At 36.7% G+C, this 13,734-nt stretch overlaps 1 protein-coding gene across 1 annotated transcript in view; it reads right to left on the bottom strand.

Moving 5' to 3' along the window:
• DNAI3 (dynein axonemal intermediate chain 3) overlaps positions 1 to 13,734 on the bottom strand; it is a gene marked incomplete at both ends in the record, with an annotated part of 71,969 nt that overhangs the window by 15,759 nt on the left and 42,476 nt on the right. The window contains 3 exons of the mRNA XM_082859106.1: positions 3,133 to 3,263; positions 8,827 to 8,914; positions 10,282 to 10,429. Of these exons, the coding sequence (XP_082715232.1) occupies positions 3,133 to 3,263; positions 8,827 to 8,914; positions 10,282 to 10,429 (367 nt within the window). The remainder of the gene's footprint in view (positions 1 to 3,132; positions 3,264 to 8,826; positions 8,915 to 10,281; positions 10,430 to 13,734) is intronic.

The following is a 13,734-nucleotide window of genomic DNA, read 5'->3' on the forward strand; positions in this document are numbered from 1 at the left end:
ATGAAATAGTTCTCAAGATGGATGGTGGTGATAGCTACTCAACGATATGAATGTACTTAATACCATTGAACTGTACACTTAAAAATGGTTAAGGGGGACCTTCAAGATGGCGGAGGAGTAAGACGTGGAGATCACCTTCCCCCCCACAAATACATCAAAAATACTTCTACATGGGGAACAACTCCTACAGAACACCTACTGAACACTGGCAGAAGACCTCAGACTACCCAAAATGGTCTTGGTGCTCCAGCTGGGTGTCAAGCCTGAGCCTCTGAGGTGGGAGAGCTGAGTTTAGGACACTGGACCACCAGAGACCTCCTGGCCCCACATAATATCAAATGGTGAAAGCTCCCCCAGAGATCTCCATCTCAACGTGAAGACCCAGCTCCACTCAATGACCAGCAAGCTCCAGTGCTGGAAATCCTATGCCAAACAACTAGCAAGACAGGAATAGAACCCCACCCATTAGCAGAGAGGCTGCCTAAAATCATACTAAGTTCACAGATACCCCAAAACACACCACCAGACGGGTACTGCCCACCAGAAAGACAAGATCCAGCCTCACCCACGAGAACACAGGCATCACTCCCCTCCACCAGGAAGCTTACACAACCTACTGAAGCAACCTTACCCACTGGGGTCAGACACCAAAAACAATGGGAAATATGTACCTGCAGCCTGTGAAAAGGAGACACCAAACACAGTCAGCTAAGCAAAATGAGAAGGCAGAAAAATACACAGCAGATGAAGGGGCAAGGTAAAAACCCACCAGACAAAACAAATGAAGAGGAAATAGGCAGTATACCTGAAAAAGAATTCAGAAATGATAGTAAAGATGATCCAGAATCTTGGAAATAGAATGGAGAAAATACAAGAATTGTTTAACAAGGACTTAGAAGAACTAAAGAGCAAACAAACAACCATAAACAACACAATAAAAGAAATTAAAAATTCTCTAGAAGGAATCAATAGCAGAATAACTGAGGCAGAACACAAAAGACCCTGAATAGCCAAAGAAATCTTGAGAAAGAAAAACGGATCTGGAGGAATCAGGCTCCTTGACTTCAGACTATACTACAGAGCTACAGTAATCAGGACAGTATGGTACTCACGCAAAAACAGATATATAGGTCAATAGAACAGGATAGAAAACCCAAAGATAAAACCACGTACATATGGTCACATTATCTTTGATAAAGGAGGCAGGAATATACAATGGAGAAAAGCCAGCCTCTTCAATAAGTGGTGCTGGGAAAACTGGACAGCTATATGTAAAAGAATGAAATTAGAACACTCCCTAACACCATACACAAAAATAAACTCAAAATGGATTAAAGACCTAAATGTAAGGCCAGACACTATAAAACTCTTAGAGGAAAACCTAGGCAGAACACTCTATGACATAAATCACAGCAAGATCCTTTTAGACCCACGTCCTAGAGAAATGGAAATAAAAACAAAAATAAACAAATGGGACCTAATGAAACTTAAAAACTTTTGCAGAGCAAAGGAAACCATAAACAAGACAAAAAGACAACTCTCAGAATGGGAGAAAATATTTGCAAATGAAGCAACTGACAAAGGACTAATCTCTAAAATATACAAGCAGCTCATGCAGCTCAATATCGAATAAATAAACAATCCAATCCAAAAATGGGCAGAAGACCTAAATAGACATTTCTACAAAGATATACAGATTGCCAACAAACAGGTGAAAGGATGCTCAACATCACTGATCATTAGAGAAATGCAAATCAAAACTGCAATAAGGTATCACCTCACACTGGTCAGAATGGCCATCATCAAAAAATCTAGAAACAATAAACGCTGGAGAAGGTGTGGAGGAAAGGGAACCCTCTTGCACTGTTGGTGGGAATGTAAATTGATACAGCCACTATGGAGAACAGTATGGAGGTTCCTTAAAAAACTAAAAATAGAACTACCATACAACTCAGCAATCCCACTACTGGGCATATACCCTGAGAAAACCATAATTCAAAAAGAGACACATACCACAATATTCACTGAAGCTCTATTTGCAATAGCCAGGACATGGAAGCAACTAAGTGTCCATCAACAGATGAATGGATAAAGAAGATGTGGCACATATATACAATGGAATATTACTCAGCCATAAAAAGAAATGAAATTGAGTTATTTTTAGTGAGGTGGATGGACCTAGAGACTGTTATACACAGTGAAGTAAGTAAGAGAAAAACAAATACCATACGGTAACACATATATATGCAATCTCAAAAAAGATAAAAAGGTTCTGAAGAACCTAGGGGTAGGACAGGAATAAAGATGCAGACGTAGAGAAAGGAGTTGCGGACACAGGGAGGGGGAAGGGTAAGCTGTGACAAAGTGAGAGAGTGGCATGGACAAACATACACTACCAAATGTAAACTAGATAGCTAGTGGGAAGCAGCCGCATAGCACAGGGAGAATAGCTTGGTGCTTTGTGTCCATCTAAAAAGGTGGGATAGGGAGGGTGGGAGGGAGATGCAAGAGGGAGGGGATATATGTATATGTATAGCTGATTCACTTTGTTATACAGCAGCAACTAACACAACCATGTAAAGCAATTATACTCCAATAAAGATGGTAAAAAAAATAAGAAAGAAAACTTATGGATTATGCAGCCAAAAAAAAGTTAAGATGATAGATTTCATGTTTATGCATATTTTGTCATTATTGTTATTATGTTCAGTTGTTATTTATCTTTTGAATTGAGTTTTTCACTCTCTTCCCTACTAGATTGTTCTGGCCTAACAAAGCAATATATTTTCTTAGTAAATCTCTAACACTTCTTCTATGGTTTCTTCCATACGGTATAGGTGTTTGATAAATATTTGCAGGCTGATCAAAAAATTATTAGTGAAAAGAGTCATACCTAATTTTATAGACTTTTCCACTTTTGTTCAGGAACATCTCAAATATGAAGCTATGAGGCACTGAGGTTAAAACTTTTAAATGCAAGCAAGCGTATAAAAATATGAAAACAGTATAAATATTGTAAGCCAAAGGATAGAAGACTACAAAAAATACTGTAAGTTCTCAAAAGACAAACATACTGTAGAGGTCATAATCACTTATTTCAATGTAATTTAGAAGCAGATAATTCCAACTCACCTCTGTTCCCACAAAGAACTTGGTGCAGAAGTCATCTATTGGCTTGAGATAATTGCCCAACCCACCTTCCAGATTCTGGTATGGGTTCATTTCTCCTGCTTTCATTGCTTTGCTTTGGGCTAACATTTTGTCTTTTGGAGGTGTATGGATAGAAGAAACAGATATTTACACTGAAAGATATTCTAAAATATAGTTAGTCTGTATTCTCTGTCCTTTGTGACACATATCCGCCCCATTTCCTCCCCAGTGTGGTGGGCATAAGTCCAAGCGTTTTTAGATTTCTAATTTAGCAGTAGAATGCCTTTTTCAAACCAAAGTTTGTGTGGACTCCCCTGCCTGTAAAACTGATCAAAGCTGCACTGCTCTGGTTGAAGTGTTTCATGGGTGGGAAAGGGAAGATTCCTCTGCCCACTTTTCAGGGGCTCTAAAAGTTTCCATAGCACAGCTTGAAAACCAATTCTACATCATTTACATCATTTCAGAATTATTTACAGTACATTGGACACAAAATACATCCTCTGGGTTAAATAACACCCTTGATTTTCTTAATAAGTCATTGGTATTTCTCTTGACTTGTTAACACCCTTGATATTCTCTAATGAGAAACTCATGTCATTTTTATTCACTTGGCATCATATAGCAATTTTTCAAATAATTTAAGGTTAGTCTCTCAAGTCCCCAAAATTTTTTAACTTCTAAAAAATAAATCCATCTAAAATGTGTTACTTGTTTGTTGTAAACACAGCGTATGGAACACAATTTAATGTTTGCTGATTAGTTCAGGTTTATTATTTACGAACATCAATGATTGTGTTATATTACAGCTATCCATGCAAACAGTAAGAGCACAGTTAACCTGGGGTCTGAAACTCAAATGTTATCTGGAACTTCTTTCTTTTTAAAAGTATCTGGTGTCAGTCAGATACTTTTGTTATCTAAAATTAATAAATGTTATTTGTTGAGATCTGAAATTAATAAATGTTATGTGAAGCTTTGGAAAAGAGAGAAAAGCATGAATAAAATAACAAAAATCCTTCATTATCATATTTCCCAGAGGTAACCACTATTAAAATATTGGTATATTTTTCCCTCTATTACTTTTTGGTGAATATATATAGACTATTTTTTAAGTGAGTATTCTAGCTTTTTATCCTGATTTTCTATTCTCTTAAAGATATGTCTGGGGCATTTTCCCAAATCATTTATTTGTTTTTAAATGTGATATTAAATTTCTGGGAAAGATCATAATGAGATATAAGCTCACAATACTTTACTCGTCACACCTCCTTAATGCATTCTCTGGGTTGTATCAATCATGGGAAAATCAACTAACAAACATATACATGAAAACTAAGATAGGAGAAGAAAACTTCAGCTATACTAAAAATACACATTGCATTTCAAAAAACTTTTGAAAGTAATTCCAGACAAAAGTAAAAGATAATCATCATGATTTAGTAGGTACAGTCAACCAACACTTCCTTTGGGATCTACACGTTTTGAGCAGTCCCTTTCATATTGGGTAAGACATTAAAAACAAGTACCAAAGTAAGCCAAACATGGAAGCTTTAAATAGCTGTATTATAAGTATCATCAACATTTTAAGAAATAACTAGGCACATTCAATCACATTGTTCTTACTAAAAGATATTATTCATAATACATTTAGCAAGAGCAAAAAGGCATTTCGTACCCATTTAATACATAAAATTAAAATCATTAAAATATTTATTTCAAATTCTTCACTCTCATTTTTGTCTGTTTTTCTCTTTTTAAAATCATGTGCATAAATATGTTAGTAGAGTAGAACATGTGTATAGTTTGTAAATAAATACATGTTCACTGGGGATATGTGCTCAAAAACATTTCCTGAGGGGGTGCAAGATAGAAAGATTTGGAACCCTCTGGCCTAACAAGGGGAGCCAAGAGCCTGATCCAGGGGTCACTACTGATAATGAAAAGGAAAAGGCAAATGTTCAATGCATTGTAAACAAAGACTTAATTACCCTGTGTGAGAGACTGGGCATGGCGGCCTTGGGAGAGAGGCAGGGATGACTCACGTTATGGGTTCTGTTCCAGACACACTAACGTTGTAGGATTAGGTTGGGTTCAATCCCAAGAGATGGTGAGAGGCGAGACTTAAGGATTCTCATCAGAGGTGAGAGAATACACTGTGTTACCAAAGGGAGAGTGCGTAAAAAGGAAAGCACACAGCTGAAGTTAGAGTTTGAGGTATATTCATAATGAGAGGGCAGTAAGGTGAAACGGAGGCAGGAAAGAGGAAAGAAACTGAAGGAGGATCAGGAAAATCACAAAAGCCAAGGTGTGAGCTCCAAGAAAAGGGGCTTAGTTGATAGAGTTTAATGTGATGGTCAAAGAGGATGAAGCCAGAGAGAAATGTTATCATCAACTGCATTTACTCAGACTTGACCGGAATAACTTGGATATTTATTCAATTCAATGTCGTCCTCATGGGTCATGGATTTTCCATCATCAGGAATAGTAATAATAATAGCAGCTAACATTTACTGAGTGATTACTACATGCCAGACACTAAACTGTGTGGGCTAAACCATTTCATTCAGTTCTCACAATAACTCCTGAGGTGGTAAAGCATTAATTCTCCTCCCTGGGTGAGTAAACTGAGCCTCAGAGAGATGCAGTAGCTTGCCCAAGGGCTCACGTATGTTAGCTAACATTTATTGTGAGTTGATGATGGGCTGTTCTTAGAGCTTTACATGTATTAACTAATTTTATCTTCACAACACTCTAAGAGGTAGTTACCTTTATTATTTACTCCCCTTGTCTTCATCTCTCCCTTTTCAAACAGGTGGGGAAAAAAAAAGTAAGGCACAGAGAGATAAAGCCATTCGATCTGTTCAAATAATAAATTGTGGCTTTGTGATTTAAACCCAGACTCCAGAATCCACATCCTAATGTATTCTGACACATTGCTTAGAAGAATATAATGGAGGCTTTGAAGATAATTCCCAAAGAGGCATTCCAGAACCATTTAGAGCAAAGGTTTGTATGGAAACACAAAAGACCCCGAATAGCCAAAGCAATCTTGAGAAAGAAAAATGGAGCTGGAGGAATCAGGCTCCCGGGCAACAAAGCTACAGTAATCAAGACAGTATGGTACTGGCACAAAAACAGAAATATAGATCAGTGTTACAGGATAGAAAGCCCAGTGATAAAACCATGCACATATGGTCACCTTATTTTTGATAAAGGAAGCAAGAACATATAATGGAAAAAAGACAGCCTCTTCAATAAGTGGTGCTGGGAAAACTGGACAGCTACATGTAAAAGAATGAAATTAGAACACTCTCAAACACCATACACAAAAATAAACTCAAAATGGATTAAAGACCTAAATGTAAAGCCAGACACTATAAAACTCTTAGAGGAAAACCTAGGCAGAGCACTCTATGACATAAATCACTGAAAGATGCTTTTTGCCCCACCTCCTAGAGAAATGGAAATAAAAACAAAAATAAACAAATGGGACCTAATGAAACTTAAAAGTTTTTGCAGAGCAAAGGAAAACATAAACTAGACAAAAAGACAACCCTCAGAATGGGAGAAAATATTTGCAAATGAAGCAGCTGACAAAGGACTAATCTCCAAAATATACAAGCAGCTCATGCAGCTCAATATCGAAAAAACAAACAACCCAATCCAAAAATGGGCCGAAGACCTAAATAGACAGTTCTACAAAGATATACAGATTGCCAACAAACAGGTGAAAGGATGCTCAACATCACTGATCATTAGAGAAATGCAAATCAAAACTGCTATAAGGTATCACCTCACACCGGTCAGAATGGCCATCATCAAAAAATCTAGAAACAATAAATGTTGGAGAAGGTGTGGAGGAAAGGGAACCCTCTTGCGCTGTTGATGGGAATGTAAATTGATACAGCCACTATGGAGAACAGTATGGAGGTTCCTTAAAAGACTAAAAATAGAACTACCATACGACCCAGCAATCCCACTACTGGGCATATACCCTGAGAAAACCATAATTCAAAAAGAGACATGTACCACAATGTTCATTGAAGCTCTATTTGCAATAGCCAGGACATGGAAGCAACCTAAGTGTCCATCGACAGATGAATGGATAAAGAAGATGTGACACATATACACAATGGAGTATTACTCAGTCATAAAAAGAAACGAAACTGAGTTATTTGTAGTGAGGTGGATGTACCTAGATAGAGTCTTTCATACAGAGTGAAGTAAGTCAGAAAGAGAAAAGCAAATACCATGTGGTAACACATATATATGGAATTAAAAAAAAAAAAAAGGCACTTCCCTGGTGGCGCAGTGGTTGGGAGTCCGCCTGCCAATGCAGGGGACACGGGTTCATGCCCCGGTCTGGGAAGATCCCACATGCCACGGAGCGACTGGGCCCGTGAGCCATGGCCGCTGAGCCTGTGCGTCCGGAGCGTGTGCTCCGCAACGGGAGAGGCCACAAAAGTGAGAGGCCCGCGTACCGCAAAAAACAACAACAACAACAAAAAACATGTGGAATGTTTTAATATTGCTTTGAAAATGTCTATAAAAATTCAGTGATTCCATTTTTTTTAGCATGAGGTCTTGGGGTGTATCTATGAAACACACAGCTTCAAAGTGAATTTTGCCCAAGCTGGGTATTAGTTGTATAATATGTTTTTCTTCAATGTCCTATTATTTAACTGAACATTGAACAATTTATAAATGTAAATCCTTTTGATAAGGCAAATGTTTGAAAAATACTTCAGTTGCTAGTGATTCTCATACATTTTCATTATGCATTGCTCTCCAGGTGGGATATTATCCACAACTTTATTCAAACAGTTTTGACAGCTCACATGCATACCCTTCAATTACTTCAACAAAGGTGTATAGGTTGAGATATATTTAAAAGTCAAGGGGCTTCCCTGGTCGTGCAGTGGCTAAGAATCCACCTGCCAATGCAGGGGACAAGGGTTTGAGCCCTGGTCCGGGAAGATTCCCACATGCCGCGGAGCAGCTAAGCCCGTGTGCCACAACTACTGAGCCTGCGCTTTAGAGCCTGCAAGCCGCAACTACTGAAGCCTGTGCTCTTAGAGCCTGTGCTCCACAACAAGAGAAGCCATGGCAATGAGAAGCCCGCGCACTGCAATGAAGAGTAGCCCCCGCTCGTTGCAACTAGAGAAAGCCCGCGTGCAGCAACGAAGACCCAACACAGCCAAAAAAAAAAAAAAAAGTCAATTGTTCTTTCTTTCCTCAGTTTTCTCATGGTGTTGTATAAATATTATTTTTTCTATTCTATTCTGATTGAGAATGGTAATTTGTTTCTGAGCACTTCATAACTTAGTCTGCTAGACTTGAGATGCATTCCATTCTGTAGAGTTATTCTTTACCACATACATATTCATTAAGTGAGCTTTGTTAAATTTTTTAGTGTAATGAATTTTCAAAAATATATGAATGTACTCAATAACTGTGAAACTGAATTGAATTGAGTTCTGTCAAGTCTTTTGTTGTGTATAGGCAGTTTTAGTGTGTTGGCTATAGCGATTACAGCCTTTGTAAAGTTCCATATTGGAGGGTTTGCTTTTCTGTATTTTTTAATTAGACTATCCTAGCAAGTATTCACCTTAGACGTAAGGAACTACTAACACCTGAACTTCATTAGATGCCTTTTTAATAAGAAAAAGCAGTTACCTTGTGCTTTGTAAAGTAGACTGTCTTCACTCAGGCTTAACTTGGTTGGGCAGTGGTCTAAAGCCGTTTCACCTTTAGACAGCCTTATCTTTTGAGAGAACATACAAGAAAGATGATTTCCATATATCCTTAAATTATCCATGGCTGGTTTATTCTTGCTTTTCCCTTCTGCCCCCAGATCTCTATGTCCCTACTTCCCTCTCCTTCTCCCTTCTGCATTCTCCCTCAGATTCTGGTTGCTTTTCCCCAATGGCAGGCACCTAAACCACAGTTTCTAAAACCAGGCTACTGAGGGGAGCTTGTCTGGGGGCTCATTTCCAAATCCCAAAGTCTCATGTGTTGTTAAACTTCTGAAAATGTGTTGTCTTCTATTCCATAAAATCTCATTGTTGGTTTTAATATAAAATAATGGCCTATTCCCCTGTTCCCTAAATCTTTTAGTTAAACAAAGCTCCAAACAGTTGTGCAGGGACCTTGCAGTCCCCTGGAGCTGTCAAGTCCCTTCAGGGACACACATGCCCCTGAGTTCCAGGATGGCCCTGAGTCTGCTCCAGAATGGGAAACTGTCACACTTTACATTTTCCCCTCATGTCTCCCTCCTCACTTTTCTCCAACAGGATGTTTGTCCACATGCTATACAATTATTCTCAGGTGAATTTTTGTTTGCTTGTTTCTTTTAAAAGTATCTACATCTCAGTAAATCCTACCCTAGAAAATTTCTAATCCTATTTAATTTCTAATCCTAGTTACTTCAGGAATATTCTCACCCCTCTGTGCTCTCTCTTCCACTGGGAGCAAATACATGATAATGTAATTCTAGTGATACTTGTAAATCAGAGGAAAAGAAAAATATTAAGTTTGGAATTAGAATTAAACATTCCAAAGAAAAAGAGCCATCAGTGTCAGAAGTTCATTCATACTTTTCACATACTTCCCATCCACGGCCTTATCTTTCTTAAATTAAAACTACTTTTCTTCAAGCTCTGCCACTGAAGATAACTACAAATAATTTCTCTTTCAATTACTTTCAGTTTTATTTGGTCATAGGTATTACAATACAATTCTACTATTGATATGCAAAATACGTAGAATTTTGGCTACAGGAGGGGTAAAATTAGCTTTCCCAGGCTAACCTAAGAGCCTACCAATTTTTAAGCAACTGCTATACAAATGAATAATTATTACACAAACCACTGGTAAGTTGTGGCTTGCTTATACATGAACAAATATCAATCTTGAGTTCACAGTAACTGTGATTTCTGCCTTGACCTAGGCAGACCTTATAATAACTCTCACTGACGAACTGATTGGTTGAATGAATATAAGTATTGTAATGTCCTGTGTTAATCTGAGCTGCTCTACTTTTATAGTGTGTGTATATGTATGTATGTCTATGCATATAAACCATATAGTGTATATAAGCAAATAAAATGGACTAAATCCCATGTTACTTACCTTAGAAAGAGGTTTCCAGGAGAGATTTAGATGCAAAAAAGTGGATGGTACATCAAAAGGAACTTCAATACTTTCTTCTTTCTTTTTCTCTGGTGGTGGTTGAGGGGTTAAGGCTTTCTGAGGTCTGATATCCCAAAAACATATTGTGCTTTAAAAAAAGTTTACAGTTTATTTTTTAACTAAGTACAAAGAAGAGGTGTAACCTCAGGACTACCATTCTTGCTGCTACACATTACCAATGTGATCATGGCTATATTTGATATCTCTGAATTTAAGATTTTTATGAAATAGGACTGTTTTGCATTGAATATTTTGGGGAATTATACCATTTATAGGGTTATTTAATGACTTTGCTAGTATTGAGACTAATATTATCATACATGAGAGCTGAGTTTGGAGATTGACACAATCTTTTTTTAAAACATAACAGTTTTATTGAAATATAACCCATATATCACAAAATTCACCCATTTAAAGTACTCAATTCAGTGGTTTTTAATACATTCATTGAGTGGTGCAAGACATTACTACAATTGATTTTAGAAGATTTTCATCACCTTCCAGAAAAAAACGTGTACATATTACCAGTAAGTCCCCATTTCCCTTAATCCCTCTGACTAGCCCTGGGCAACCACTAACCTACTTCCTGTCTCTACAGATTTGTCTATTCTGGACATTTCATATAAATGGAATCATATAGTATGTGGTCTTTTGTGACTGGCGTCTTTCATTTAGCATGTTTTCAAAGGTCATTCATGATGTAGTATATATCAGTACATCATTCCTTTTTATTGTCAAATAATATTCCATTGTATGGACTATACTACACTTTATTTACCCATTCCTCATTTGATGGACTGATGAATGAATAAATTTGGGTTATTTCCCCTTTTTGCTATTATGATTAATGCTGTTATGAACATTTGTTGGTAAGTTTTTGTGGATGTAGGTTTTCACTTCTCTTGGATATATATTTAGGAGTGGAATTGCTGGATTATATGGTAACACCTATATTTAATCTTTTGAGGAACTGCTAGATTGTTTTCCAAAGCAACTGGATCATTTTTGAGGATTCCAATTTCTCTACACCCTCACCAAATGTATTACTTTTTTTTGTCTTGAGGATTCCAATTTCTCTACATTCTCACCAACATTTACTATTTTTTGTCTTTTTTAAACTTTAGCTATCCTAGTGGGTGTGAAGTTGTATCTCATCAAAAGTGATTCTGATTTGCATTTCCTTGTGCTTTTGGGGTAATATCTAGGAAATCAGTACCTAATCCAAGGTCATAAACATTTACATTTATGTTTGCCTATGTTTTCTTCTAAGAGTTTTACAGTTTTAGCTCTTATATTTAGGTCTTTATTTCATTTTCAATTAATTTTTGTATAGAGTGCGAGGTAATTATTTTGCAGGTGAATACCCTTTTGTCCTAGCACCATTCATTGAAAAGACTATTCTTTCTCCATTAAATTGTCTTGGTACCCTTGTTGAAAATCAGTTGACCACAGATATATGGGTTTATTTCTGGACTTTCAATTCTATTCCATTGATCTATATGTCTATCTTTCAGCCATTCTCAGTACATGTGTCTCTACAACGGTAACTGTGCAGAAAGTTTAGAGATTAAGAAGTGTGAGTCTTCCAACTTTGTTCTTTTCTGTCAAGACTGTTTTGGCTATTTTGTGTCATTGTGGTTTTGATTTGACAGCTAATGATTTTGAGCATCTTTTCTTGTGTGTATTGGACATTTGTCTATCTTTTTTGAAGAAATGTCTATTGATAATCTTTGCTCATTTTTAAATTAGATTATTTGTCTTTTTATTGTTGAGTTGTAAGAGTTTCTTTATATATTCTTAATAGAAATCTCTTATCAGATATATGATTTGCAAATATTTTCTCCCATTGTATGGGTTGTCTTTTAAATTTCTTGATAGTGCTTCAAAAGCACTATCAACTTGAATTTTGATGAAGTTCAATTTATCTTTTTTTATTTTATTGCTTGTTTTAGTGTTTTATATATATATATAACACATACACAGAGTTGGATTTAATGTGCTTTGTACATAGTAGGCATACAGTAAGTGTCATTTCTCCTCTTATTTCTCCTTCCTCACAGGTTGATTATGAAAATCAAATGAGGGCTTCCCTGGTGGTGCAGTGGTTGAGAGTCCACCTGCCGATGCACGGGACGTGGGTTCGTGCCCCGGTCCGGGAGGATCCCACATGCCGTGAAGCGGCTGGGTCCGTGAGCCGTGGCCGCTGAGCCTGCGCGTCGGGAGCCTGTGCTCCACAACGGGAGAGGCCACAACAGTGAGGGGCCGCGGCATGTGGGATCTTCCCGGACCGGGGCACGAATCCGCGTCCCCTGCATCGGCAGGTGGACTCTCAACCACTGCGCCACCACGGAAGCCCTAGAGTGTTATTTTTAACAAAATAAACTTGGTAAAAATTTATAATGATACTTGTTCAGTACTTCAGTATATAATGTCTTTGTAGTAATTATGTGAAAACATAATAAGAACAGCAAAGAATATGCCACATTAGCTCCATAATTTCTGTCACTTAGGTTATGAGTAAACAGATTAATAAATTTAAGATATTATTAAAGAATTTAGATGTGTAAGTTAAAGTATTTAGATAAACAGATGGTAACTTGAGACTAACAAAACTTTTATTCATTTATGTGAATTAGTTAATATTATTTATTCATTTAATAATGGATAAATAATTAAAATTAATGAAAATATTAATCATATTAATGGTCAAAACATAAATCATTGGTAGAATACCACAGGTGACACAATAAAATGTTTTAAAATATAATTATAGTTGGTTTAAACCTGTTTTTCCAAATTACATAGCCCTTCTTGAATCTCATTTACAGCATTAATTTTCATTATTTGTAAAATGGTTTTGCTAAATACAGATAGCTTCAGTTGAACTTTCTGCATCAATCAATCACACATCCTTAATTAGCAGAACCCTATTTTATCTTATTCTGTATTATAAGACCCTTAGTATGGCTAAAGTATAAAGACTAGAACTGATGAATTTTCTGGATAGCTAAAAATGGGGCTTTCTAAATGCATAAACTTTTTTTTACTTTAACAACTTTTGAAGGAACTATTTCCAGAATATTTCAGAATATTTCCAAATTCAAGGGCCATCATTATAGACAACAATCAAGGATCTGTATCTTCAACATATAACATGTAATATTTTAAGTCTGTTCAGAGCTTCTAAATGTTCTCCAAGGCTGAAAAACAGTATAGCTTTCCATTCTGTTGTTTATAATCAACACTATACCATAAGCATCTTTCCATGAAATAATAATACAATCTTAATTGTTGCATAATATTTCATATGACCCTGTAGGTGCTATGTGTTGTTTTTGCCTGGGCAGCAATTCCCCCCTCCTTTTTTAGCAAGAGCCTTCTAATTGGTTCTTT

The sequence above is a fragment of the Leucopleurus acutus genome (genome assembly GCF_964270905.1).
Source record: "Leucopleurus acutus genome assembly, chromosome: 2".
Lineage (NCBI taxonomy): Eukaryota > Metazoa > Chordata > Mammalia > Artiodactyla > Delphinidae > Leucopleurus > Leucopleurus acutus.